Source organism: Cnephaeus nilssonii, assembly GCF_951640355.1.
Source record: "Cnephaeus nilssonii genome assembly, chromosome: 11".
Taxonomy (NCBI): Eukaryota; Metazoa; Chordata; class Mammalia; order Chiroptera; family Vespertilionidae; genus Cnephaeus; species Cnephaeus nilssonii.
In genome coordinates, this window is record NC_137082.1 from 56,364,668 (window position 1) to 56,387,818 (window position 23,151).

Here is a 23,151-nt window from a genome sequence, read left to right on the forward strand (position 1 = left end):
GCTAATGAGTGGAATCTTTTTATCTTTGTTGCATACCAGATACCCCACGGTGCTGCAGAACTATTTTTATTCTGCTAATTTATGAAATGTTAAATAGAATAAGGAATTGTTCCAACAAGTTATGCAACATGCTGCTTATTTTCAAAGTACAGTTTAATGTCTGGGTACTAGCACTTGATAGAAATCTTATAAGAACATCTTATACTTTGAGCTAGTTACATTTAAATTTGTTTAAGGATTAAGTAGGAGAGTATGTTTATTTGCTAAAAGAATTAAGTAATAATAATTACTGTGCTGATTCTTGAGGTTAATATGACTTTCAGCTGAATTTGTTTTCATTGGTAGGATGATTTTCTTTCCCTAGTTTCATAAAACCAGACCCAAGAAATGTTAAGCCTTTTCACTTAAAAAAGAAGTGGGTGTGAGGGCCGAACCCTTAATTCCCTTGAGCAGTGAGGAGTTTCTTCCAGATTTCACCATCTGGATATTGGTGTTTCTTTACAGATTCCTCCTTCATTTCTGTGGAATAGCCAGCTTCCTGTAAGAGACCAAAAAAAACAAACAAACAACAGTGTTAATAACCACTGAAACAAAAAAACACACTTTCTGGACAGTTTTATGTATTTCTGCTGCTCCTAGATATGCTTTTAAATCTAAGCTAAAGGCAACTGAATTAGTATTTTTAAAATAAATGTTCCGGTTGTTTGAAATGGAGGAGAGGGACACACTATTGGCTACTTCCTAGGATTAGTGCACAAATCAAGTTTCCTCTGATAGCTCAGCTTCTGAAAATGAGGCCTGACCTCGCCCCTGTTGCGGGTAAATGGCCCAGATAACACAACTGCAGTCAAACCTTGTCAGTTGACTAGCCTGCTAGTTGGTGCTAGTTTGTTTGTTTTGTTGGTACAAGGAGTGCACATTTTAAGGTCTCAGCTGGTGAGGAAAAGCTGGCATTAGAGGGGCCTTGTTGGGCAATTTCATCCCCAAATCCTGACCTGCAGGCCTTGGGAATGTGGTGTTGACTAACTAAAAAGCCATTTGTTTCTAGATATGAAAATGAACTCTAAGGAGTCAAAGCTTTGTGCACTAGGGTCTAGCTCAGGTGAACCAACACAGCATGGCTGGCTCGGGGGGCCTTCCTGCCCAAGCTCACCTTAGGAGGCATGTAGGAAGCATTCTTGATTGTCACAGGATACATGAAATGTTCATGCAGGTGGTCGACATATTCGCACATCCTAGGAGGAAAGAATCAGGTGGGGTATTAATGCCTCAAGTTAGATCATTCTAACTTGGTGGCAACTGTTAAAGCAGAAGGGGCGATACCACAATGAAGAAAGGGTGGACTTGGTCAAGGCTTGGCTGATAACCACGTTTCCCTCAACCTCTGTGCCCCGGGTTCTTATCTATAAAACAAAGCAATGTGGAGGCTTGGATGACATGAACCAAAGTCTCTTAAACTAAAGGTTTTGTGGCCCCAAAAGGATTCAATTTAGACTCCATAAGGATCTGGAATTATTTGGGTGCCTTTAGCCAGAAGTTAGATGAATCGATTAAAATCGCCAAATGGGGTCCCTTCCAGCTATACACATGATTTAGAAGAGCACAGGTTTTAGGATCAGACCAATCTGTTCTAACTTGGTATCGGCCACTGTCTAGTTTTGTTATATGGAGCAAATGGCCTAACTGCTGCCCAGCTTTAGTCTCCAGCTAATGAACAGCTGCTGTGAGGGGCAGGCATGTGCCCTGTGCCGGGGATTACACAAAGGAACTGGCAAGAGAGGGCCTCATGCTTTCCGTGGACATAAATACTGAGTCATCGACTATATACTGTTTGCTCCCTCTAATCTATAGAGAACAGGTGAGCCAGCCCCGTGGGAGAGACAGTTGGGCCTTGAGGACTGAACAGAGGACAACGTTCCACACAGAAACCAAAGCGGGGGCGTTGAGGTGTGACGGCACAGGGTCTGCGTGGTGGCTTCCTCCCGGCACAGTGCCATCCCTGAGCAGCGAGCCTGCTTTCAGGAGAGTGGCCGAAGGCCCTGCCCCTCACTTCTGAGCAGTCAGTGCACAGCGGCTCAGGGCGGACCCTCTTTCTCATCCCTCAAGGCCTGCAAGTTGGTTGGAACCCCCCTTGGTCCTGCCTTCAGGAACTGAAATGAGAGGGGCAAAAGCAGAATATCCTAGGAATGTTTGTTTTTTATGGTTTAAAATACTTCAGAGAGAGAGAGAGATTAGGAAACTCTATAAACTTCTTTTTCCCTAAGAATCCTGATTAAAATTCAATACACTGAACCCTGTCCAGCAGTTCCAGTGTATTTCCAATACTGTAAATGGAGTGCTCTCTGGACAGTTATTAATTAGAAGAAGGTAATGTAAAAATGTACAATATTAACACTTCCTAAATGCTCCTTAATAAAAGAAATACAAGTCTCTGAAAAAAGCAAATACTTTAGACATATTAAAAGGCAGCATGTGCCTACTCGATACCCAGCTTAAGAAAGGAATCAGTACTTTAAAACTGAAGCCCCAGGTACATTTCTCCCACAGTCCTGAGTCTGGTATTTACCGTTCCCATGCATGTTTTCCCATGCATGTTTTTATGCTTTCACTATACACTGAGTGGCCAGATTATTATTATCTCTGAACGCATAATAATCTGGCCACTCAGTGTGTGTGTGTGTGTGTGTGTGTAGATATATATATATTTTAGAGGCCCGGTGCATGAATTTGTGCATGGGTGGGTCCGGCCAGCCTGGCCAGGGAGAGGGGACATGGGCGGTTGGCCGGCCTGCCTGCTGGTCAAACTCCTGGTCAAGGGGACAATTTGCACATTAGCCTTTTATTATATAGGATATACACTGAGTGGCCAGAGTATGCGTTCAGAGATCATAATAATCTGGCCACTCAGTGTATGTTTCTAGTGAGCTTTCTGCAATACCACATTTAATTCCAGGAGGAAAGAAAGCATAATGAATCTGTACGTGTGCAGGCGACTGGAAGGAGACTGACTTAGTTTAAAGCTCACGTGGGACATGTTGAGAAATCAGAGGGAACTAAATGGTAATGATGTGACCAGGTCAGGGAAGAGTCCAGTGTCAGGAAAAGGAGGTTGGGCAGGGCAGAGAATACATCGATGATAGAAGTGGGGCTTTAGAAAGTCAGAAACAGGTGCTGGTTCAAGGAGTTCTGGTTTCCATCGGGTTGAAAAAATCGCCTTCTCCCCCACCTCCATGTACTTAACAAAACAAAGTGATTCAGCTACCAAGAACCCACCCCACTAAATGGAAAATGACTATTTACTGTAGGGTCTCCTTGTTACTGTCCCAGGTGAAGTGGGAGCAAAACCAACCTGGCCTTTGAGTCACAGGATGTCTGTCCCCAGGGACAGGGTTCTTAGAGCCTCTGGTCACCAGAGCAGGAATAAAAGATCTGGGCTGAGTTTGCCACATCACTCACCTGTTTGTAAGGCTTGAAGAGACTGATATGAAGTCAAATAGAATCAGATGCTGTACCAGTTCACAGAGGCCAACTCCACCAGCATGGGGGCAAACAGGAACTAAAGTGAAGGCAGATTTTACTGAATGCCAGGCGTCGGGCAGAGAGAGGGAAGGGGTGAGAACCTGCGGTTGTTACCGCCAGCAAGGAATTAAATCATTCATTAATGTTGAGGGATGAAATTCCAGGGTGAAAATCATCAAAGATCCCCTGATTAGGCCTAAGAGTTAGAAAAAAAAATAAAATGGCAAACTACAGAGGGAACCACAGGTGTCCGGTGGGCAGGGAAAGGGAGGTTTGGTCTGCAGGCTGCCACACCCTTACTTTCAAACTTTTTGGCCATCAGCAACACGGAGAGGTTCTCATTGACGCTTCCCAGCCTGCAGCTGTCAATCTGGAGAAACTGCAGGGCTTTGGCCTGGAGGAGCTGCTTAAACATCACTCTATTGTGGCACTGGAAACAGAATGTCAGTACGATCAGCCTTGGCCTTCGGGGTCTGCAAACCTGGCAACACCCCAATTCCAAGTCACTCATCAGTGACCTTCCGGAAGCCTGGACTGTATTCTCTGTTCTCACTTGGCACGAGTCAAGCCCTGATAGTCCAGGTGGGGGCCTTCCGATCACTTTTTTTTTTTTTTTAATTGTCATTTAACCAAAATATTCACTTTCGGTTTCTTTTTAGTTTTTTTTTAAAATATATTTTATTGATTTTTTACAGAGAGGAAGAGAGAGGGATAGAGAGTTAGAAACATCGATCAGCCGCCTCTTGCACACCCCCTACTGGGGATGTGCCTGCAACCAAGGTACATGCCCTTGACCGGAATCGAACCTGGGACCCTTGAGTCCGCAGGCCGACGCTCTATCCACTGAGCCAAACCGATTTCGGCCCCGATCACTTCTTTACAAATCTGCAGGTGGAACTGTGTGAGTCACGTAAGATCACACCGCTCGCCACCTCTTAAGGAGAAACCGTCAGAGCAAAGTGAAGCATCGGTGGTACACGGTGGCGGGGATGAGCAGATGGCACCGAGGACAAAACAGAGCTGGCGAAGCAGCACTGCTCCTTTTGCGGGGGAACCCGAGAGTCTGTTCCCTCTCCCCGCTCTGCTCTGCTCGTGGGCTGCCTGCCGCAGGTTTTGGCAGGCGTCTGGGCTTCGTTTGTAAGCACCAAGCGTGAACGCAGTCATGTTTACTCAAATTGGAAGCTGGCTTTCTTAGAACCACGCAGTGCATTTTATGCCTTGGCAAGTAGCAAGTTTAAATTGCTGCCTTACACATTTCCATTAGACACGCTGAACAGGATAAATGGCCTTAGTCACATGAATTATAGAACAATCCAGAAACTTTTGACTATAGCTGACTCTTGACTCTAATGAAGTGCTGTAAGATGACCCCATTTCTAAGATTATGACAATTTTCCAACTCAAAATACAAGTGATGTGCCCTAACAAAAGACGATGTCCTCCCTAGGTGGACCGACCCAAGGAGATGTCACATACCTGTTCTCCCGTGGCAACGCCAATGCCTAATGGAATCAGTGCCTGTAACATATAAGGCAACCTCCTGTTATTTTTCTAAGTTATCGAACTGAGAATTTAGTGTTTGAAAGCTTAGAGCTATGTAACTAATGTTTGACTCTTCAGAGCTGATTGCTGCCGAGTGGGACGAGGCACTGAGGGGCCGTGTGTGTCTGCAGAGGAGGGACAGCGCTCGCCCACCTGCTGCCTTTAGCTCCCTTCCTGGCCATGGCTCTGCAGATCCTGGAGCCGGGGCAGAGGTGAGGGGCTGGGAGAGGACAGCCACGCAGCAGCGGCTCCTCACAGACCTGAGGGGATCAGCCTCTGACTCCTTCGTATAGGTCACCACTCCCTTTATTCCCATCCTGTCTCCCTGATGAGCCCCCTTCAGTGGTTACTCTGTCGCCTCCAGCTCAGTGGGTGCCCACAGCTGCCACTTTACAGGTTGGGTCAGTTGGTGAGGTGCTGGAATCTTCTGGCGATGCTGCTCTTTCTGTCCCCCCTGAAGCTACTTCACTCCCCACCACCTGGGCTCTAGGCCCCCCACTTTCCCCTCCCAGCCCCAATGGGACTGCAGAGCCACACTGCCCCCTCAGGCATCTTCAGTTTCTCCCTGGCTTGGCCTTCCCATTGTTCCGGGAACAGAATCAATGAGGCTAATGGCTAACACTTTCTGGGCTATGGGTAGGGAGGAGCAGTGGTAGAGGGAAAAGCCATTCGACTTCGTCATTCTATCTTTAAAGCATATAGGTTTCTGACTCTGAAGAGGTACCAAATTTTATTTCTGCCCTTAAATATTTCCTGAATCTGCCCTATTCAAGCTGCCCTCTAGGCCGATTAATGCAAAAGCCTCCCCGCCTCCACTTTTTTCTGCCCACTCCTCACCTCTCCTGTACCCGTGTCACCCACCCATCCTACCTGTTACTACCAGGCAAATCATCTTTATTCCCATTCTCTCATTCAAGAACCTACAGTGCCTCACTGTGTTCGGCTGCATCTTCTGAGCAGGTGGGCCCCATAACTTGGCCCTACGTGCCTGCCTTCCCCACAACCCCCACCCAGCACCCCCATGCCATCGGGTCCCTCCACGGCCCCACTGTGTGGCTCCCTCAGCTCCCCGGCCTTGGCTCCCCCACCCCTCCTTCGGATGCCTCCTGAGAAGATGCCCTCCGGACAGAAAACCTCGGAGGTTTGAAGCCCAGAAAAGCTTCCGAGGAGGCTTTCCAGGTGGCAGTGGTTCTGGTCCCAGATTGGACCAGTTGGCAGCCACTAGGACACGGCTGTGCCACAAGAACCCCAAGGCAGAAAGTCCTTTTTACCCATGAGCCCCCACCAGATTCTCATTTTGAGGCAATTCCTCGGAAGATTTCCGCTGTGTTTAAACCCAAGGCTACGGTCACTCCACGGCTCCTGCTCGGGTGTCCCTCACCTGCAGTGCAGCTTTCCTTACAGAATCGGCTCTGTCGTGGCTCCATGGGGTGGCTCCTGCCCTTCAGCCCCCCACGGCTCCCTCTGTGACCTTCCTTCTGTGCCCTCAGCACGCAGGGCCCCGCCCACGTGCCACCTGGCTGTGGCGTGGATCTTGGTTTCTCTCTCCAGCCAGGCTGTGAAGTGGGACAGTGGCGGGCGTTCCTCCAGCACAGGTTTTGTCGCGTGTCTGATGCCTCACGCACCCAGCAGCCTATCGTTGAACATGGCTGCTCACGGAGCTTGCTCTGGTCAGAGGAATCCAAAAGCTAGAGCTCCGGAAGTTACAGTTTTCCTTCTGAATGAGCCAGCTGGCTGATTTTATACTCAGTGCTGTAAGCTGGGCTAATGGAAACCCTCCCTGAGAGACGGGATGTGTCTCACCTGTTCTGACAAATCAGGTTCTTCCTAAACACAAAAGGGAGAGAGGCCAGCCCCCAGTTAGGGTGGGTTTGAGGAAGAGGGGTCCTGGTTCGAAGGAAACAGACAGGCAGCCTTCTCTTGGGGAGGCCTGACCTTGACACAGCTAAGCAAGCCTCTTCTTTGAGTCATCCAGAGGGATCTACATTTTTTTGTTTTGTTCTGGATGAATAAAGTATTTTACTATCAGTCAGATTTCTATATTTACAAAGCATGACAACCATGTCTACATTAACACGATGGCTGGTAGCCTTTCAGCCATTTTCTTTCTCTACAATAAACAGAAATAAAGGGCAGGAGATAAACTGAAGTGAACAAAAGGATGACCGGTCTGTAAGCCAGTACTGGTAACCAGTTACAATTATTTCAGCTACTTCATCAGGAACAGTAAAAGGCAAAGGAATTTTAGGATCTGCTGTGGCCACTCTGGAAAACCAAACAAAAATACGTGGCGGTGACAGGACACCAGCAGCGGCAGCTTTTCTACCTTGGAGATGGTGGCGTGGCCCAGAATGTCATCAGGGGAGGTGGGCTCCTCAATCCACAGAGGCTTGAACTCGGCCAGCTTTGCCATCCACTCCACTGCCTCGGGCACATCCCAGCGCTGGTTGGCATCCATCATCTGTCAGGAGAGACCCTTCGCGGTGAGGCCTGCCGGGTGCTGACCTTGCAGGGCTGTGGCTCCTGGGCAGGAAATGTCACTCGGGGCCACCTGACGGCTGAGCCAGACAACCCTAGGGAGCCCGACATTTCCTCTTTGGAGGATCAGCAAGCAGCCATAACAAAGGAAGCCAAAGAGCAGCCCCAGAGACCAGGATTTTGGCTCCAGATACTGCAAGTCCTCAAGTAATATCATTGCATGATAATGTTGAGATGCTGTAGGAACTTAACTCTTGTTTATATCAATTCGACTATGGTAAAATCGATTCTGTGACACATCGTTTCACTTAGAGTCACAGAACCTACCAACAACATTAAGTGAGGACTCACTGTATCTTCGAAGGAGATGTCCACAAGGGCCCATGACAAGTGCTCACAGGCCCGGGAGCTCTGACCCACGCTGCATTTAGAGGCCGCCCGAATACATGTGTGTTGCAGGGTTCACTGTTTTATCACATTCTGAATCATACGCAGCCAATACTAAGTTCGTTCAATGGTCATTTATAGGTGGCTGGCACGGTAATAAATAATCCAAACTCCACCATTAATTTAGCGCCTATGCCACTAGGCATTTTATGCTTTTTGTCTAATTTAATGTTTATAATAACTCTATGAGGCAGTTCATATTAACCCATTTTACAGATAAGAAAACTGATATGCAGAGAAGTAATTTTCCCATGAATATGTCAAGTAAATGGTGAGCTCAAGTCTAGGCCTCTTACTCCAAGGCCCTAGCTGTCTGTGTGCGGAGATCCTGCTTGGAAGCCAGGTGCTGGGTTTGCAGAAACTAACGAAGGGCTCTTCCATCCCCGACATTATCACGCTTTGAGAAGAGGACAGAAACAGCTAGCTCTAGTACAGCAATGTTCAACCTTTTCACCTCTTGGCACACATAAACTAACTACTAAAGGACTGTGGCACACAAAAAAATACATTATATTTTTTGTTGTTCTGCCAAAAAAGAAAGGTATAATTTTGATTTACCAAAAAACAAACAAACAAAAACCACACAAAACAGTAATTATCTACCCTTTTTGCTCTAAAGTGACTTTTTTAAAAATCAGGTGCTTATGTCCTGGCAGGTGTGGTCCCGTGCACTGAAAGGTTGCCAATTCAATTTCCAGTCAGGGCACATGCCCGGGTTATGGGCTCGATACCTGGTAGGGGGAGTGCAGGAAGCAGCCAATCAATGTTTCGCTCTCACATCCATGTTTCTCTCCCTCTCTCTCTACAAAAAAAAGACAGCAACAACAACAAAATCAGGTGCCTATATTTTGTATATAAGGATTTCTGGTGCCAAGAATTAACCAATCAGATGCTACCTTATGTGCTGTGGGGCAACTCTATTATATGACCTATATATTTGTGGTTCAAAACAGGGCACTTACACCCAACAGCTACTGTTGTGTTGGGAAGAGAGGTCAGTGCCCCTGACTAAATAGTCAGGTATTGCAAGTTTTAAAAATCCTTGCAGCACACCAGTTGAAAACCGTTGTGCCATGTGGTAAGAGTGCCCTCATGAAACATTATGAGACCCAGAATACAGTACACACGGAATCAATCCTATATAATAAAAGGCTAATATGCAAATCGACAGAACGATGGAACGACCAGTTGCTATGACGTGCACTGGCCATCAGGGGGCAGACGCTCAACGCAGGAGCTGCCCCCTGGTGGTCAGTGCACTCCCACAGGGGGAGCGCCGCTCAACCAGAAGCCGGGCTCATGGCTGGGGAGTATAGCGGCGGTGGTGGCAGCGCTAAAGATGTCTGACTGCCGGCTTAGGCCCACTCAGACATCCCCCAAGGGCTCCTGGACTGTGAGAGGGTGCAAGCCAGGCTGAGTGACCCCCCACCTCCCGAGTGCAAGAATTTCGTGCACTGGGCCTCTAGTTACTATAAATAATTTTGATGAGGATGACCTCATAAGACAAAAGTAGCATTAATTCATGTATAAATAATGGGACATCTGATCCTAGCTCAAACTTCTATTTTTAACTTAGGAAATAAGTCTCTAAAACTTCATAAAAATATCTTATTGTGCCGAAACCGGTTTGGCTCAGTGGATAGAGTGTCAGCCTGCAGACTGAAAGGTCCCAGGTTCGATTCCGGTCAAGGGCATGTACCTTGGTTGCGGGCACATCCCCAGTTGGGGGTGTGCAGGAGGCAGCTGATCGATGTTTCTCTCTCATCGATGTTTCTAACTCTCTATCCCTCTCCTTTCCTCTCTGTAAAAAATCAATAAAATATATTTTTAAAAACCAAAACATCTTATTGTGACTTCCTTTTATAAAAATACTAGGGGCCCAGTGCACAAATTCATGCACCTTGAAAGGAACTGTGGGCTGCGAGGCTGCAGTGGACACAGGGGTGGGTCTTGGCCAATCCTCCGCACTCCCGCCTGGCACCTCCCACCGTGGCCCCCGGTCCCCTGTCTGCCAGCAGCTCTGCTCCTGCCGCCACTCCCATTGCGCTGATGGCATGGAGCAATTGGGGCCGGCGCCCTCTGTGGGCTTTTCCACTGCTGACAGTGGCGCCAAGCGATCGGCACTGGCGCCAGGCGCCGGCAGCAGGTGTGAGCGCCGGCAGGACTGTGACGTGTGGGAGCAAAGAATTTTCAGCAACCACCAGAGGCTCGCCCCGATGACAGCGACCAGCGCCCCGCCTTTTATGACTTCCCTTTATAAAAATATTTTACACATAATAAGAAATGTTTTTAAAACTACACAGTTAGGAATACTGGTCCTTTCATTTCTCTCAGTAAAAGTTCCAGCATTTCTTCAACAGTGGCTCCCTGAGATGCACTTATCCAATGAGCTAGGAGTTGGCTGGACTTGTTAAGAAGGGAGATGAAATGTTTGACACGCCGGGGCACCAATGGGAGACCTGTACCTCAGCTGCATTCATATTAGCAAGAAGGAACAAACCCTAATCCTGATCTTAACTAGCTCTGCAGAATAAGAAAATTTTTAACTATCAGCCCCCTCAATTGTGTGCGTGTTTTTTTAAAGAGTTCACCTACTATAACAAGACCACCACGCTGTACGTCCTCTGGCATTCAGTTTTAAAGTTCCCAGTGTTTTTTAATCTTTTCTTGAAATGAATTGTAGTTTGGCCCTGGACAAAGGCTTCCTTTAAGGACTGCTTGTTTCTCAGTGGGAGGAGAGGATATTTACCAAAGTCTTCTCAGGTCCAATCATGTTTCTGATGAGTCGGCATCTACGGATGTCATCCTGGAGATCAGCACCAACTTTCACCTTAAACCTGTAAAATCAATTTGGTTCGATAGTTCATGTCCCCTGACTTAGGAAAGATATCTGGATTTCCTGCAGAAGTGACCGTCTCGGTCAATAATTCACAGATCACATTCTCTAGTAACTTCCTGCTCTTTCCCCATCAATCTTCAGACAAATCACTTGGAAAAAAAAACAACCTGTTTTTTTTCAAGTAAAGAACGGTATCTCTTTACTCATCATCAGGTCAATGACCGTCAATTACCTGCTGACCTAAAGTGGGCAGGAACTTGAGAGAGCAGTTAGACCTTTAATATCATTAACTGGGTGTCTGCTGCGCCACGAAGAAGAATTCAGAACGAAAAGCCCCAGACTTGAAGAGGAGCGGAGGGGCCTGGGAAGGAGGGCTGAGTAAGCCATCCTGATACACCCCGATGGAAAGAGTGCGCGTGATAAAACACCCTTCTCTGCACGGTCCTTTATAAGAGGGCTTCCTCCTCAATCAACTCAGAGAGAGGTCGAGGCCGTGGTGCAGGGGCCTGAGATTTGGGGGTTGAAGTGATTTGGTCACATAACTAGGCAGCAGCAGAGGTCTCCTTGACATCACAGCTGGCCACTTCAGGAGCTTCCGTAATCTGTTTTGACACTCAGCTACTCTGGAGACCTGGGCCCCCACACTGTTCCCCATGACTCTGCGGAAGCTGTTGTTGCGCTTTGCCAGGGGAGGCACGGTCGGCCTGAGTGTGACACTGCCATGTGGACGAGGTGCCACCACCACGGGTGAGGCCGGCGGCTCTCCAGGCTCTCTGCCCTGCACAACACTCAATATCCAGGCTGCTGCTCCAGAAGAACCTCTGCTTTCCACGATGCCTCCCCTCGGTGCCAACAAAGCCCCCGTGCAGAACAACACGCACACTCGGGCATCTGCTGCCATTCTCTCCCCTCCGCTCGGCACTAGACACGTTTCTATCCCAGGTGGGAGCGTCAGCTTCTGGACGCGGCTTCCTGGGGCAGGAACTCTGCAAGCTCTCCTCAGCCTTCTCTGGCTCACCAGCCACGACTGCTCCAGGCTTTCCTGGTTCTGCGCAGAGAGGGAACGTGCCAGCATTTGCTGAGCACCTGCTAGGAATCCTGACTGTGCTGGTCTTTTTCAGATACAGCAACTTTGAGAGGAACCATGAGTTAATATTATTCCTTATTTGCAGAGAGAGAGAACACGAGGTTCAGAGAAGGTGAGCAACTTGCCCATGATCACACAGCAAGTACTTGCAGGCGATGAGAGAAAAAGGTAAGATTTGATTCTGAATCCGTCACATTTCTAAGCCTCGTCCCACCGCATCATGCCGCCTCCTTCAAGTTCTCACTCCCCCATCCTGTATTTAGCTGAGGTGTTCACAAGAATTCAGCCCTCTCAAACACACACATCACCCAGGGGTCTTGTTAAAATGAAGATTCCGACCCAGCGGGTCTGGGGGGGAGGCCTGGGAGTCTGCATTTCTGACCATCCGGGGGAGGCTGATGCACTTGTCCCACAGACCACACCTTGAGCAGCAAAGAGGCCAGGCGGCCAGACTGACTGAGAGCCACGGAGAACCTGGTGACTTATCCCAGCCAACGAGCCTCCTTGAGCTGCACTGATGCTCACAGTGACTAGATTAAGAGATGATGGTCCCTCTGTATCCTGCACTGTGTCAGGATCCAGAGCCACTGACAGCCAGTTCATCCAGAGGAAGATCCTAGGATGCCAGGGCTCCACCACCACGCAGGAGGGAGACGGGAGAGGAGAGGAAAGGGTGACTCCGGAGAGGACACAGCCCAGGGGAAGAGAAGGGCTGTCTCAGGAGCCAGACTTCCGGGAACTCTGAAGATCTGGGACCAGCGCCTGGAAGTCATATGGAAACAGAGGGCTCACGACACGGAAGCTCTTTCTAACACGGGAAGCCCTCCAACCATGCAAAAGTGCCTTATAAAGTGAGGCTCGCTGCCCTAACCGGTTTGACTCAGTGGATAGAGCGTCGGCCTGCGGACTGAAGGGTCCCAGGTTCGATTCTGGTCAAGGGCATGTACCTTGGTTGCGGGCACATCCCCAGTAGGGAGTGTGCAGGAGGCAGCTGATCGATGTTTCTCTCTCATCGATGTTTCTAACTCTCTATCCCTCTCCCTTCATCTCTGTAAAAAAATCAATAAAATATATTTAAAATAAAAAATAAATAATAAAGTGAAGCTCGCTGCTTCTGGAGGTTTTCAAGTAGAAGCTGAATCAGCGCTTGTTCCTGACAGCGAAGAGTGGATTTCTCGGAATCTGCTTACGCTGACGTGCTTGAAACCAGCGATCCCCAAGGTCTCTTTCAACTCTGATGTTCTAAGGTTCTAATTAGGACTCATGTCTTATCTTTGAAAGAAGAGCCTGGCTTAGGCTGAAACATCTCTTCGGTGTCCCTACACGCCACACTGCTCCTGGAAGAATCCTGGCCTTCTCAGTGCCCTTTGATCCTGGCTCCTCTCCAGTGCCGAGCCTCGCGTGCTGCCAAGTGGAAAGGCCAAGTTCATTACCACACAAGTAAGTTACCTGGTCCAGCCGCCCTTCAGCGCCTCGGTGCAGAGCTGCGGGGAGAAGAGCACAGCCATCACCGGACACGGAAAAGCTCTCTCGGTCTAATGAGCACCTCGGTCCTTTCTGATCTGGTCCCACAAATGCCGTGGCTGCAGCCGGAACCACAAGAACAGCCATGTGTTGTTTAAATTCAGAGCAGAAACAGCTCAGCCAACAGCGTAACTCTTTGTATTTGTAGGGTGGCTTTCTTTCCTCGTCTCTATGGGAACCACTGCTTTAATTGTCACAACACTCCTGCGGGAGGAATGGAGCATTTATATCCCTCTTTTTAAAGCTCTAATATCCTCTAGCATCCGCAGAACTAATGGGTGTAAGAGGAAGAAACGGAATCTAGTCCCTCTCGCTTTCTCTCAGCTGTGGGTGAGCACAGTATGAGGGGCAAGAGTGGTAAGTCAGCCATACGATGACTGCACGCCACGTGCCAGGCACGGTGCTGCGAGCACTACGCAATTACAGCAGTTTTCTGAACCCTCAAAATCACCCGTGAGATAAAAGACCGTTTCCCCCTTTCACAGTGAGGAAACTGAGGCTCAGCTAGCTTACGTGTACCATTGCACACGGTTATGCTGCTGCTTCTGCTTGGGAATCCAATCCTAGGCTGTCGCCTTTCAGAACCCGAGGTGGGAGTCACTGGCCACAGAGTCCCAGCCTGTGTCCCCGTCCTGTGTCAGAGTCCCACGTCCCCAATGTGCATGGCGCTGCTTTGGCTCAAGTATAAGTACTTCCAGCATGAGGCCTCGGAGCCGTAAGGATTTAGGAAGGCTAACAAGGAAATATTAAAACCCTTCCAGAAAGCCAGGAGTATAAATCCTGTCTACCAAGCCAGGTTCAAATACCCACCTGCTTCAGCGTGTCGTCCGAGTACCCCAGCCAGGCGCACGACGTGGTGTAGGCAGGGTAGCCATGCGTTAGCATTTGCTCTTCTGTGGAAACACAACGCTTGTCCACAGCCTGTTCTTCCCAGGGACCTTCAGGATTAGCTGCCTGTAGCTAAGCTGCCAGCCCTCAGAGTCTCCTTCTGATCCTGCACCCAGCCCTCAGTCCAGGCCCTGGCCACATGCAGGATCATGCACATTCTGAGGATGTCAAGCGGAGGATGGGGGTGTGGGTGAGGGGTTAGGGGGCCAGGAGTCCCTCTAGCCAGAGGCCTTCCTGTACAGTCACACTCAGGAGGCTTCTTCATCCAGACTCAACTGGCTGCTGGGCATGAGGCATTTGGGAGGACAATGTGAACCCCCAAGGGACGGGGACACTCAAAAGTAAATAATGATAACAAACCGTAATGAAGGAAATTTTCTCACAACCCACCTCTCTCTTTTTTGCCAACTTGGCCTCTCTGCAGTATTTCTGGAAAAAACAAAAAACATCGTCACTGTCCTAGAGAACAGATGCTGCACACACGACGTTGTTTACACGCCCGCACGTGCAGAAGGCTTCCCGCTCCACCACTTGCCCAGGACTCACCATAGGCTTCCTCCTCAGTCAGGACGTCGGTGATGTACCTGAAATCGATGCAGGACAGCAGCGTCCTGGCATCCTGGCAGCGGGACGGGAGGGGGAGAAGGTCCACATCAATTCACAAGTGGATTATGTTCCTAGGAATAGGCTTATGCTGATACTTGGGGCTTATCCTTGCCCAGAAAGGGCCTTTGGGATGTTGTCTGATTCTGTCATCCCTTGGTGTAGAGGCCCTCAGAGGGTCATCGCCGCCTCCTGATGAAGTCCTTAAGGCCCTCATGCTCCGACTGGCCCCTTGCTCCTTCCCTGTCTCTCCTTTCCCTGGAAACCTAGGCTCCCCATTCCAGGCGGAAAGAGGACGGGGTGTGAGGCAAGCCCTCGGCACAAGTTAAATGGACAGAGGAGCGCGGTCGCTCTATGTGCCACTGCTCCGCCCATCGGGGCTGACCGTGACACTGGAGCAGCTTAGGGGGAGAGGAAAGAAGGCTGGTCTCCGAGCCAGGCCACTCAGGGTCAACCCTGTGCCCACCGTTTATCAGCAGCACAACCCTGGGCAATTTCCTCTCCTGGCAAACAGGGGCAGTTCACTGCGCTGACAGGAACACAGTGGATTAACCATGCGCATGCCCCGCGTGCTGACTGCCTGGATGGTCACCGGCTGTGCTCTCCCCACCCCTTCCTGCCCAGGCTCCGGGCTCTGGCCACACAGGGAGGCAGACATTCAGCCAGGCCTCTGGCTGAGACCTCCCTCATCCAACTAACAGTCACGTGGGAAGCAACCGGTAGCTTCCCCACTCGGGTTTTACTGTGACCAGTAATGCTCCTCTATAACCGTTACAAATCACAAATGCGCTTTCAACACTGAGATTCTTCTTTTAAGAGTACTGGCAGCCCTAACCGGTTTGGCTCAGTGGATAGAGCGTCGGCCTGCGGACTCAAGGGTCCCAGGTTTGATTCCGGTCAAGGGCATGTACCTTAGTTGAGGGCACATCCCCAGTAGGGGGTGTGCAAGAGGCAGCTGATTGATGTTTCTAACTCTCTATCCCTCTCCCTTCCTCCCTGTAAAAAAAAAATCAATAAAATATATATATATTTTTAAAAAGAGTACTGGCATTGAAATAGGGAACAGGATCCAAAAGAATGGGAAGTCCACAGGTGGGATTCCAAGCACCTCGGGTCACTCAGTTTTGAGGGCCTCTTCCTGCATCCCGCTGAAAGGCTAACCTTGAGCCTGAAGGTCCACATCCATCCCTTTCAGAGGGTGCCCCCATGCCACCCACAACCCTGTCAGCGAGACGACATGATAGCCACCTGTCTCTTTTCTCCTTAACTGGGATGCCACATTGTAACCAGGGTCTTCCTTTGTTGACGGCCAGAATTTCAGCGACCATCCGAGGCATCACCCTGAGGCGGCTGGTGCTCAGAGAAGTTAAGTGACATGCCCAGGGTCACCCAGCCACTAAGTGGCAGAGCCTGGATTCAAAGCCAGGTCTGCCTGATGCTGAAGATGCACATCCCTGCTATACACAGGCGGAGGAGAAAGGAGAGCGAGGTGTGTATCCTCAAATTCAGTGGATGGCTCCCGTCCTGCGGGAATCACAATAGTCTCCATGGTCACTTTCTGTTGAAGTCCAAATGGCCAAATAATATCTTAATAATACCTTGCTCTTCAGGGTTTGTAAAGCACTTTCCTCATTTGGTCTTTGAAACAGTTCTATCGGGTTCCCAGAGCAGTTATGGTCATCCCCTTGTCAGAGTTAGAAAACGGAGGCTCCGAGGATTTGCATTATATGTGAAAGCTCCGCAGTTGCAGGTGGGGGGGGGGGGGGAGGTTCGCTAACTCAGTGCTTCCCCTGGGCCCACCCTGCCTGCAGGGGGCACAGCTGTTACTGGTTTCATGCTTTATCATCACTATAGTGGTCCGTAGACAGTCCTGAGTATATTTACTGATTATCTAAAGGCAGATAATCCATGAAACCCATTGCATTTACAGAAACAAATATAATGTGAAAGAATTTACTTACCATGTCAACAAGTAACTTCCACAGAGGCTTGAAGAAAAAAAAAGATTTGTAAAACATGTATCAAATAAATGCAAATTCACGTTATCAAACACCTGCCCTCCTGCCCACCAGTCTCTAATGCTGCCACCTAACACCTCACCTCTGCTGTCCTCCTTCTTTCTCAGCTCTTTCTAACGTCTACACTCTAACTTGCTACTTCTACAATCTCCTAGCTACTGCCAACATCTCTAAGGGAGAACAAAATGAAACAAAAGCCTCCATTTCCTTCGGGGGCTGCTGTGTCTTGGTCTTTCGGCTGCTTGTAGAGGAAGTGCTTATTCCTCTACACGCGCTGTGTTGTTCCACAGAAGTGCCCCTGAGTGACTGACCTTTCCCTCCTGCTTGGCCCACAGGTCCCACACAGCATTGAGAATGGCCGCCGTAGCCAGATGCACAACACCTTTCTCAGGACCGATCTGGTTAGGAAGCAAAACACACCAGCACATCTTAGATATTTAGGTCCTCTGACCAGGCTTACGTTTCAAGAATTGAAAGGCAGTAATGGAAACTCATTTGAAATACTGAGTTGTGTGGGTTTTTTTGTTTTGTTTTGTTTTTTTAAGTTGTATTTCTTAATAGTGACTAATCTACAGAAAAGTTGCATAAATAGTGCAAAAAAACAACCTCCTACATATATATACTGGTGGCCCAGTGCACGAAATTCATGCACATTAAAAGGGAATTAATTAGAGGAAATATTTTAATATTGCTATTTTCCCTTTCTCTATAATACAAGTGTCAGAGATGAAAGAAAATTAGTAAAATGTATATGAGAATATTCCTCCTGTCAGAGTCTGGGGCACACCGCAGGACCCAGAGTCAGGTCCCCACCCATCTGCATGCACCTCGAAATCGCACGACACCCAGACCCAGCCAGCCCCACCCCCACTGGACGAGATCCAGCCCCGGCCGGCCCCACCCTCATCAAGACCCGCAGGGCGGGGAGCGAAGCCTCAGGTCCCCCGTCAAGCCCCACCGGGTGGGGGACACAGCCTCAGGTCCCCCGGCCTGGTGCCTGGGTGAGGGGCGCGGTCTGAGGTCCCCCATCAAGCCCCGCCGGGCCGGGGGCGTAGCCTGAGGCCCCACAGCCCGGCACCAGGGTGGGGGGCACGGCCTGAGGTCCCTCAGTCTGGCGCCAAGTCGGGGGGGCGCAGCCTCAGGTCCCCCGGCCCAGGGTGGGAGGCGTGGCCTGAGGTCCCCCATTAAGCTCTGCTGGGCCGGGGGCACAGCCTCAGGTCCCCCAACCTGGTGCCGGGGCAGAGGGTGCGGCCTGAGGTCCCCCGTCAAGCCCCACCGGGCGGGGTGAGCAGCCTCAGGTCCCCCACCCAGGCCTGGCGCCACACAGCCTCAGGTCCCTGCTGATCACTCATTACAGCTCGTTATGGGAACCCTGCCTCCGCTGTGGTGGTGTGATGGAGTGAGGGTCAATTTGCATATTACCTCTTTTTTATATAGGATAAATATATCTAAAGTAAAATATAATATATAAATAAAAATTATTTTACTGAGCTATTTAAGACTAAGTTACTGCTCTGACCTGTGTGGCTCAGTGGTTGAGGGTCATCCCATGCACTAATAAGAGGTCACAGGTTTGATTCCCAGTCAGGGCACACACCTGAGTTGTGGGCTGAATCCCTGGTGGGAGGCATGTGGAGGCAGCCAATTGATGTTTCTCTCTCTCTCCCTCTTCCTTCCTCTCTCTCTAAAATCAATAAAAACATATTTCTTAAAAAAAGAGTAAGTTTCAGATATCATGCCCCTTTAATCCTACATACTTCATTGTGTAGTTCCTAAAAAACAAGGATGTTTCTCTTACAAAACCATAGTACAATGATCAAATTCAGGGACTAGAACATTAATAGAAATCTATTACCTAAGAGGCAGTTCATAATCAATTTCACCAGGCCAAAATTACGGTTCGATTCCTAGTCAGGGCCCATCCCCAGGGTTGTGGGCTCGATCCCCAGTGAGGGGCATGCAGAAGGCAGTCGATCAATGATTCTCTCTTATCATTGATGTTTCTATTTCTCTCTCACGCTCTCTTCCTCTCTGAAATCAATACAAATATATATATTTTAAATCAAATTTCACCAATTGTCCCAATAATATATTTTATTTTATTCACATATTGCATTTAGTTGTCATGTCTCTTTAGTCTCTTTTTATCTGGAATAATTTTTCTTCTTATTTTAAAAATGCTATTGACATTTTTAAAGGGTACAGGCAATCGATGCATATAGAGTCCCTCAATTTGGGTTGATCTGGAGTTCCTTCATGATTAGATTCAGTTTGAACATTTTTGGCACAAATTCTACATAAGTGATGTTGTCATTTGTTTTTCTGTTAGGGCTTTCAACTTTCAACACTTCCATTAGGCTTCTGTACTGTGAGGTTACCCTGTTCCCTGTCTATGCAAGAAGGTTAATATTGCCCCCAACATTTTAACACTCATTGAAATTCTTGCCTCAAACAATTATAGTTACAATGATTGTCTAATTATCTAAATGTTATCATTCCTTTTATATTAGTTTGTATTCCATTGTAATGACAAGCTTTCCCAGGTTGTTTGTTTATTATCTGAACGAACTCATGGATTCCCATGTTACTCAATGAGTTACAAGCCATTACTACCATATTTATTTTGATGCTGGAATTGTCCCAGATTTGGCCACCGGGGACTTCTTCAAGAGGATGGCTTTTAAAGCAAGTTTAACCTTGCAGAAGCTACAAATGAAATCGGAGGCAGTGTGAAAGGGCTTCTCTTTGCCTTTCTCTATTCATGGCCAGAAGGCTGGGCAGGGTTAGGAAAAGACAGAGCTGGTGTCAGGAGGCCAGGGCAAGGTCCTCGTTACTGGACCGATCTTAATGTGATAGAATCCTTTCTCTGGGAACCTCACTTTTTTCATACCTTGAACTTAGGGTTCAAATTAAGGTCTATACACATAAAAGGTGCTCTGGTCTCTACCTTCTCAACTTTGCTCTTCTCTTACGTTTCTGTCCTCACATGATCTCTCCCTCAGAAAGGCTGCCCTTCAGCACTTAATCCTCCAGAGGGTCTGGACTCCTTCTTCCCATTCAGGTGGAGAAGAAGTCCAGAAGGACAGAGAGAGCTATCGGATCCAGATTCAAGTCTTAGCGAAAGGAATCAATTACCTCAAAACAACGGTTGTCTAAATGGTTCCAGTCCTAATTTACCTGAATAAAGTGTTTCACATTTTTCACAATCAAAGGACATCTTAGACCTTAGTAACATTTTTATAGAAGCATTTTACAAAATAGGCCCCTTACCCATCTGAGTTGCCCATCACTCGTGAGCTGTCTGTAGAAACCTCTGAAGTCACCAACTATGTCCTCCAGGTCCTTGTTAAGCACATGGTGGGCCAGGGCATTCACCGCACAGACAACTGTAAAAAAGGATGTAATTCTTGTGTATGTTTTGGTATGAAGTCAACAAAGTAAGACATGCAAGCACCACAAACAAACTAATGTTGGCATTTTAAGAAAATAATTTTAAGTAAAAAAGGTATATGCTTTTAAAAATTGCCCCACATATGGCTTCTGTGGTTATCACAGTAATATCACACAAATAAGAACAGCTGTTAATCTGAGCTTAATTTCTGAGTTGAGAAAACATTTTGATTGGTTGCCATGTGAAAAACAGACCGTAGATCTAAAAATGTAAAGCATGTTCCAAAATTATTTTCTTGTTCATTCTGTCAAGTGTCCAGGGAGTCAGATTCAAAACCAAACCTTGTTAGTTTATTGTTCCAAAGGAATAAGAAGACTAACTTATAGAATTTTTAAAAACGCCTTTTCATTATAGAAAAGTATAGAAAATATCCTGAATTCACAACATAACACACTATTAAAGATGAAATAAAATGAATTTTCAGTTAGACTAATACATGCAAAATGTTAAAGTACATGAACACACTAGTCATACACATTAAGTTGCTAACTATTATTGACTTACTTATAATATAATACATTTTTCATAAGTAATTTGAAATTTAAAGTTAATTTGGGTCAGCATTATCATCCATTACTTACTTTTTATTGAAAAGGCTTTATTTTGTTATTTCAGATGAAAAATAAGTGAAGTAACAAATTGAATGGGAATTTCTTTCTATCCTTTGCTCAGCCTATAAAATACTTCATCTATGTGTAAATGAGAAGGAAATGTTCTGTAAGCTTACCGTTTTACAGGGAACTTAACAAAAATAAACCATCAACTTATGCCCAAAGCAATTAATTTATTAGAAAAAAATTTTGATAAGCTTGTTTGGTGTTGCCATTGCTTCAATATTAAAATTCTCGGGTCATTTACTAGGATGATTGTTGAGATGCTGTTTTACTATGAATCCTATCCTGAGAGAAAGACCTTTGAAAGTATTTGAAACATGCTCTTAGAACATGCATGGCCTCTGGGTGAAAAAGCTCTCAGATGATAATGTGTTTGTTCCCATATGGAGCATCAGGGCTGAACCAAACCAACCTGTGTTTCCTAGGGCTTTTGTTAATGGGACACAGAATCGTTATAGTTCAGCTATTCATACCCTATTGCCGCGAGAAGACAGAATCCTTCAGCCCTTGATGGTTGGTGCTCTTGCATTAAAGCCATTTGAAGAGTGAGTGACTCAGAGAGAGATGTACCATTATCTACATCAAACCTTCGTCTCACCGATGAGATGGTTGCTAGAAATCACTGACGGAAGCACACCTCTGGTTTGTGTCACAAAGACAACAGCATTTAACTAAAGTTATGGATGATCTCATCTTTACAGCTCTAAGAGACGCACAAGCCCTAACCGGTTTGGCTCAGTGGATAGAGCGTCGGCCTGCGGACTCAAGGGTCCCAGGTTCAATTCCGGTCAAGGGCATGTACCTTGGTTGTGAGCACATCCCCGGTGTGGGGTGTGCAGGAGGCAGCTGATTGATGTTTCTCTCTCATCGATGTTTCTAACTCTCTATCCCTCTCCCTTCCTCTCTGTAAAAAAATCAATAAAATATATTTAAAAAATAAAAAGAGAGAGACGCACAAGCAACCTTGATATATTCATCTATAGCAGTGATTTTCAACCTTTTTCATCTCATGGCACATGTAAACTAAATACTAAAATTATGCAGAAAAGTATATTATATGTTTTGCTGATCTGACTAAAAAGAAATAGGTATAATTTTGATTCACTCATATTGTTGTGTTGGCTGTTGTCATTTTTTTTTTTTTTTACACTCTAAGAGAAAAGAGGTCAGTGCCCCTGAATAAATAGTCAGGTGTTGCATGTTTTAAAAATTCTTGCGGCACACCAATGTGCCTGCCATGGCACACCAGCTGGAAATCGCTGATCTGTATACAGTAGGTGGATGTTACTTGCTCAAACGGAGGCCACTGCAAGAAGTTAACTAAGTTTGATGCATTCGATAAAAATGGGGGTTGCGGTAGTCTGATTCCAGTGTGGAGAGAAAGTCCACTTCAGGTTTGAATGTCTGAGGCAACAGCTGGGAGATTCAGCTGGGAAAAAAAATGGCCCTTGAAGGCAGCTTCTTGCTGACTAAGCTCAGGGGTCCTCTGCTGTACGACATCCCTCAGGACTCAGTTCTTGGACCTGCCACCATGGGAAGGACAACCATGGCTTCTGAGCCTGAGTGCTGATGGGAACCCTTAAGGCCGCTTTTGGTCCCTAAAAATTCCTTCTCTTTTTCTTTTCTTACTTAAAAACAACTGTATCGGTCTATTCTATATATTAAAAAAAAAACACACAAAAAAAACCATGTAACCCTAACCCACCCTCCTTCCCTCTCCCTCTCTCTCTCTCCATACACACACACACACACACACACACACACACACACACACACACAAGCACTCTCTTCCTGGTAATGAGGAAAGACTATTTTCTTTCTCTTTTTTTGTGGGATCATAAAAGGGTGATTAGGTAAGTAATCTGATAAAGGATGCAGGAGAAATGTGATGAGCTAATGGGATTTTTTTCATCTTTAATGTGAACGCCCTGTCACACATTCCGTGAGACTACGGTGAGCCACCTGATTTATGTAGCAAGGCTAAAGTTAAAATGGATTCTGTCATGTTGTGGTCTGAAAAAGGCAGAAGCCAACAACATCACCATAAAAGAGCCACTTAGTAAAGTCGTAAGGAGATGGAAATTGATTTACCCCTGCCTGAGAAGTCTATCAGGACAGCCGGGTGGGGTGGGCTTGGAGGA

General features: G+C 47.3%; 1 protein-coding gene across 5 annotated transcripts in view; it reads right to left on the reverse strand.

Moving 5' to 3' along the window:
- Positions 1–434: 434 nt before the first annotated feature.
- Positions 435–23,151, reverse strand: part of ENOSF1 (enolase superfamily member 1) — a 27,099-nt gene continuing 4,382 nt past the window's right edge. For 2 of the 5 annotated variants that reach the window (XM_079784078.1, XM_079784081.1), the window contains exons 3-16: positions 20,216–20,331; positions 17,257–17,343; positions 16,889–16,915; positions 14,871–14,943; positions 14,715–14,753; positions 14,247–14,329; positions 13,362–13,396; positions 10,736–10,823; positions 7,388–7,522; positions 4,996–5,037; positions 3,820–3,949; positions 3,457–3,556; positions 1,154–1,235; positions 435–538 (exon numbers count right to left, since the gene is read on the reverse strand). In XM_079784078.1, the coding sequence (XP_079640204.1) occupies positions 437–538; positions 1,154–1,235; positions 3,457–3,556; positions 3,820–3,949; positions 4,996–5,037; positions 7,388–7,522; positions 10,736–10,823; positions 13,362–13,396; positions 14,247–14,329; positions 14,715–14,753; positions 14,871–14,943; positions 16,889–16,915; positions 17,257–17,343; positions 20,216–20,331 (1,139 nt within the window). In that variant the 3' untranslated portion in view covers positions 435–436. The other 3 variants (XR_013814188.1, XM_079784080.1, XM_079784079.1) reach the window with 3 other exon arrangements.